At 36.5% G+C, this 3,290-nt stretch overlaps 1 protein-coding gene across 1 annotated transcript; it reads left to right on the top strand.

Moving 5' to 3' along the window:
- The first annotated feature begins 2,238 nt into the window (after positions 1 to 2,238).
- On the top strand, positions 2,239 to 2,615 carry LOC123650035 (SOSS complex subunit C-like). Its single transcript, XM_045568421.1, has one exon. It carries the CDS (start codon positions 2,295 to 2,297, stop codon positions 2,613 to 2,615), a length of 321 nt encoding a protein of 106 aa, XP_045424377.1. The 5' UTR covers positions 2,239 to 2,294.
- The last annotated feature ends 675 nt before the right edge of the window (positions 2,616 to 3,290 follow it).

The following is a 3,290-nucleotide window of genomic DNA, read 5'->3' as shown; positions in this document are numbered from 1 at the left end:
GCCTTTATTACCCACAATCCCACGTGGAAGTGACCCATCCTTGTGCCACCTGTGGCTGTAGCACCCACCGTCACACACATCTGCTTCCACATCTGCCTCCCCACCCAGCTGAAAGAGTCTGAAAAACTGAGGCTCATCTTTGTGTCCCCACTACCCAGGACAGGGTCTGACACCTAGTGTGTGCTCAATAAACGCTTGCTGAATGAATACATAAATGCAAACAAATATCATCAACCCTCTTGTACAGAACAGACAACTGAGGCTCAAAGATGTGGAATCCCAGGTCAGCCCTCTACAAACTCTAAGCATCTTCTTGTCTGATCCTAAACCCCGGCCCTCTCCAACCCCTGAAGCCCACCCAATGTGCCCTTTCAACTCCTGGTTGGTAAGAAATTCACAGTGGAACAGTGGAAAACCAAAGACACAGAGAAAAATTGTAAAAGCAGCTGGAGAAAAATAAAGACAGATTTCTTAGACTGACAGCTAACTGCTCAACAGCATATGCACAAAAAAGCAGAAGATAATATAATAGAATGATAGCTTCAATGAGCTGAAAGAACATTTATACCCTAGAACTCCACACAGAGGAAAAAAATACCTTTCAGGAATAAAGAGGAAATAAAGATTTTTCAGGCAAACAGAAGCTCAGAGAATTCAATTAGAAGCAAATATTCACTGAAGCAGGGGTCCTCAACCTATAGTGAGTTGTATAATTGTTTCATTATATATTACTATCTAACAATAATAGAAATAAAGTACACAATAAATGTAATGCACTTGAATCATCCTGAAACCATCCCCACCCCTCCCCAGTCCATGGAAAATTTGTCTTCCATGAAAACAGTCCCTGGTGCCAAAAAAGTTGGGGACCGCTGCACTAAAGGAGATGATAAAGGAGATACTTCTCGCAGAAGGAAAGTGATCCCAGATGGAAGGGCCCATACACAAGAAGAAATGAAAGGCAAGGACCATTTATTTAAATATGCAGGTAAATATAGATGAACACTGTCTAGAATAGTAGTGCCTATGGAGTAAAAACAAATCGGAATTAAAATATCAGACATTATATGTATATCTAGGAATATGGTAAAAGTGTTGATTAACTATAAACTTTGGTAAATTTATTATGCAACTTTTAATTTTGAGGGAAAACACACACACAAAGGGAGACAGGATAACTTCTGAGGGAAAATGGTATGATAAAATATAGTTAAACCCAAGAAAATATAGTTAAACCCAAGAAAACAAGAAAAAAGAAATACAGAACAGAGTGATAAACTGCACAAAATAAAATGGTATTTTTTAAACACAAATACATTAAGTATAGCAAATGCAAGAGAAATAACTGCGTTAGTTAAATGGCAAATGGTAATAAACCGGATTTTTTAAAAAATCCAACTACACATCATTTATGAAAGTCACCTCGAGAACATAAAGATAAGGAAAGATTGAGAGTAAAAGGAATGAGAGTAATATAAGAGTAATGTGCTATGTGAACACTAACCAAAAAGGAGCTAACATCAGACAAAATAGATCTTAAAGCAAAAAAGTATTATTAGAGATAAAGAGGATAAATATGATGATAAAAGGTTCAGTTTACCAAGGAGATATAACAATTTAAAATCTGTATGCACTTAATAACATACTCTCAAAATATATAAAGCTCCAAATTATAGAGCGACAAAAAGAAATTGACAAATCTAAAATCACAGTGGGGAATTTAACACAAGTCTGTCAGTATAGATGGAAAAAGCAGTCAAAACCAGTCACCGTTCAGTGAAGAAAGAAATAATTTCTACAATATTATTAACACATTTGATCACTGGACACATATAGAATTCTGCACTCAACAAGGGCAGACCATACGTTCTTTTCAAGCATACATGAACATTTACAAAAAGACCATGCTTCAGTGAAACAGTAGTAAACATGATTCCTGACAACAATGTAATTAACTTGGCAATTGATAATGACAGGATAATTAGAAAATCGCCATATATATTTGAAAATCAAGAAATACATTCCTAAACAACTCTGTGAAAAAAGAAAGTGATAAATGGAAATTACAAATATTGAGAACAGACGACTAACAAAAATGTCACATATCAAAACATGTGCTGGGGGTGGGAAGGTTGCAGTGCCACGGGTAGCTCTCCTTTTGCCTGTCTCTGAGTGGTTGGGCCCCCTTGCGAGCTGCAGTGAGCAGGCTAGGCACTCCTGAGTGCCCTTGCATCCCAGGTGATTGTAAAGTGCTGATCGGTTGCCACTGGACATAATTGAACCAGAATAGGAAGATGGCAGCAAATCCTTCAGGACAAGGTTTTCAAAACAAAAATAGAGTTGCAATCTTGGCAGAACTGGACAAAGACAAAGAGAAAAGAAAATTATTTGTGCAGAACCAATGTTCAACGAATCATCCTGGAGCTGGCACTGCACTCTCCAGATCTTCTCTGAATAAGGACTTCCGGGATCATGCCAAGCAGCAGCACATTGCAGACCAGCAGAAGGCAGCTTTGCAGCACGCTGATGCACATTCATCTGGATACTTCCTAACTCAAGACTCTGCATTTGGGAATCTTATTCTTCCTGCTTTACCTAGGTTTGACCCAGAATGAAGGAAATATTTGTGATGTATGTGACTTTGTAATATCAAATACCAAAGCTATTATCATTCAATGCTATACACTGACTTTCAGAATTTCAGTGAACTTTTATATTTTTTGCTTCTTTAAAATAGAGCAATATGTAAGTGAAAGCGAAAAGAAGGGCAACTAGGATGATGAGAGCTTTGGAAGCTGTATTGTCTTAGGAATTGATTATGCTGCCCATGACAGCAACTGTTTGGAAATGCTGTTTGATTTTAACTATAAATCAGACTCTGAATTGGATGGTCACATAAAATCACACCTTAGCCTCCAGCAAGTTTAACTGAATATATCATGTCTACAGTAGATTTTCAAGAGCCATTTATAGTACTTGACTTTAAAGAAATGAGGGTGCTTTTTAAACATGTGAACCAATAGGCTTAAATAACTTACATTCACATGTGATGTTTGTAGGATTGGTATCAGTATACCTTTTGAGTTTATAGCTAACATAGGAACTTGAAATATTCTTTGTGAACTCATAAGTACTTCCCCTATTCTCAATTCTAAACAAAAACCCAAGATAAGACTAAATTACCAGTCTTAAATATCTTTTATAAACCTATGCCATTATAAATGATGTGATTAAACGCTAGTAAAAACATTTATAAGGAATGAATGAATAAATAAATAAACAAACAAACA

This window comes from Lemur catta, chromosome 14 (assembly GCF_020740605.2).
Source record: "Lemur catta isolate mLemCat1 chromosome 14, mLemCat1.pri, whole genome shotgun sequence".
In the NCBI taxonomy this organism is placed as follows: Eukaryota; Metazoa; Chordata; class Mammalia; order Primates; family Lemuridae; genus Lemur; species Lemur catta.
This window is presented reverse-complemented; position numbering and strand designations above follow the sequence as displayed.

Bases quoted from the DNA above. Each gene is read 5' to 3' on its own strand.
- LOC123650035 (XM_045568421.1), top strand. From the start codon at position 2,295: ATGGCAGCAAATCCTTCAGGACAAGGTTTTCAAAACAAAAATAGAGTT.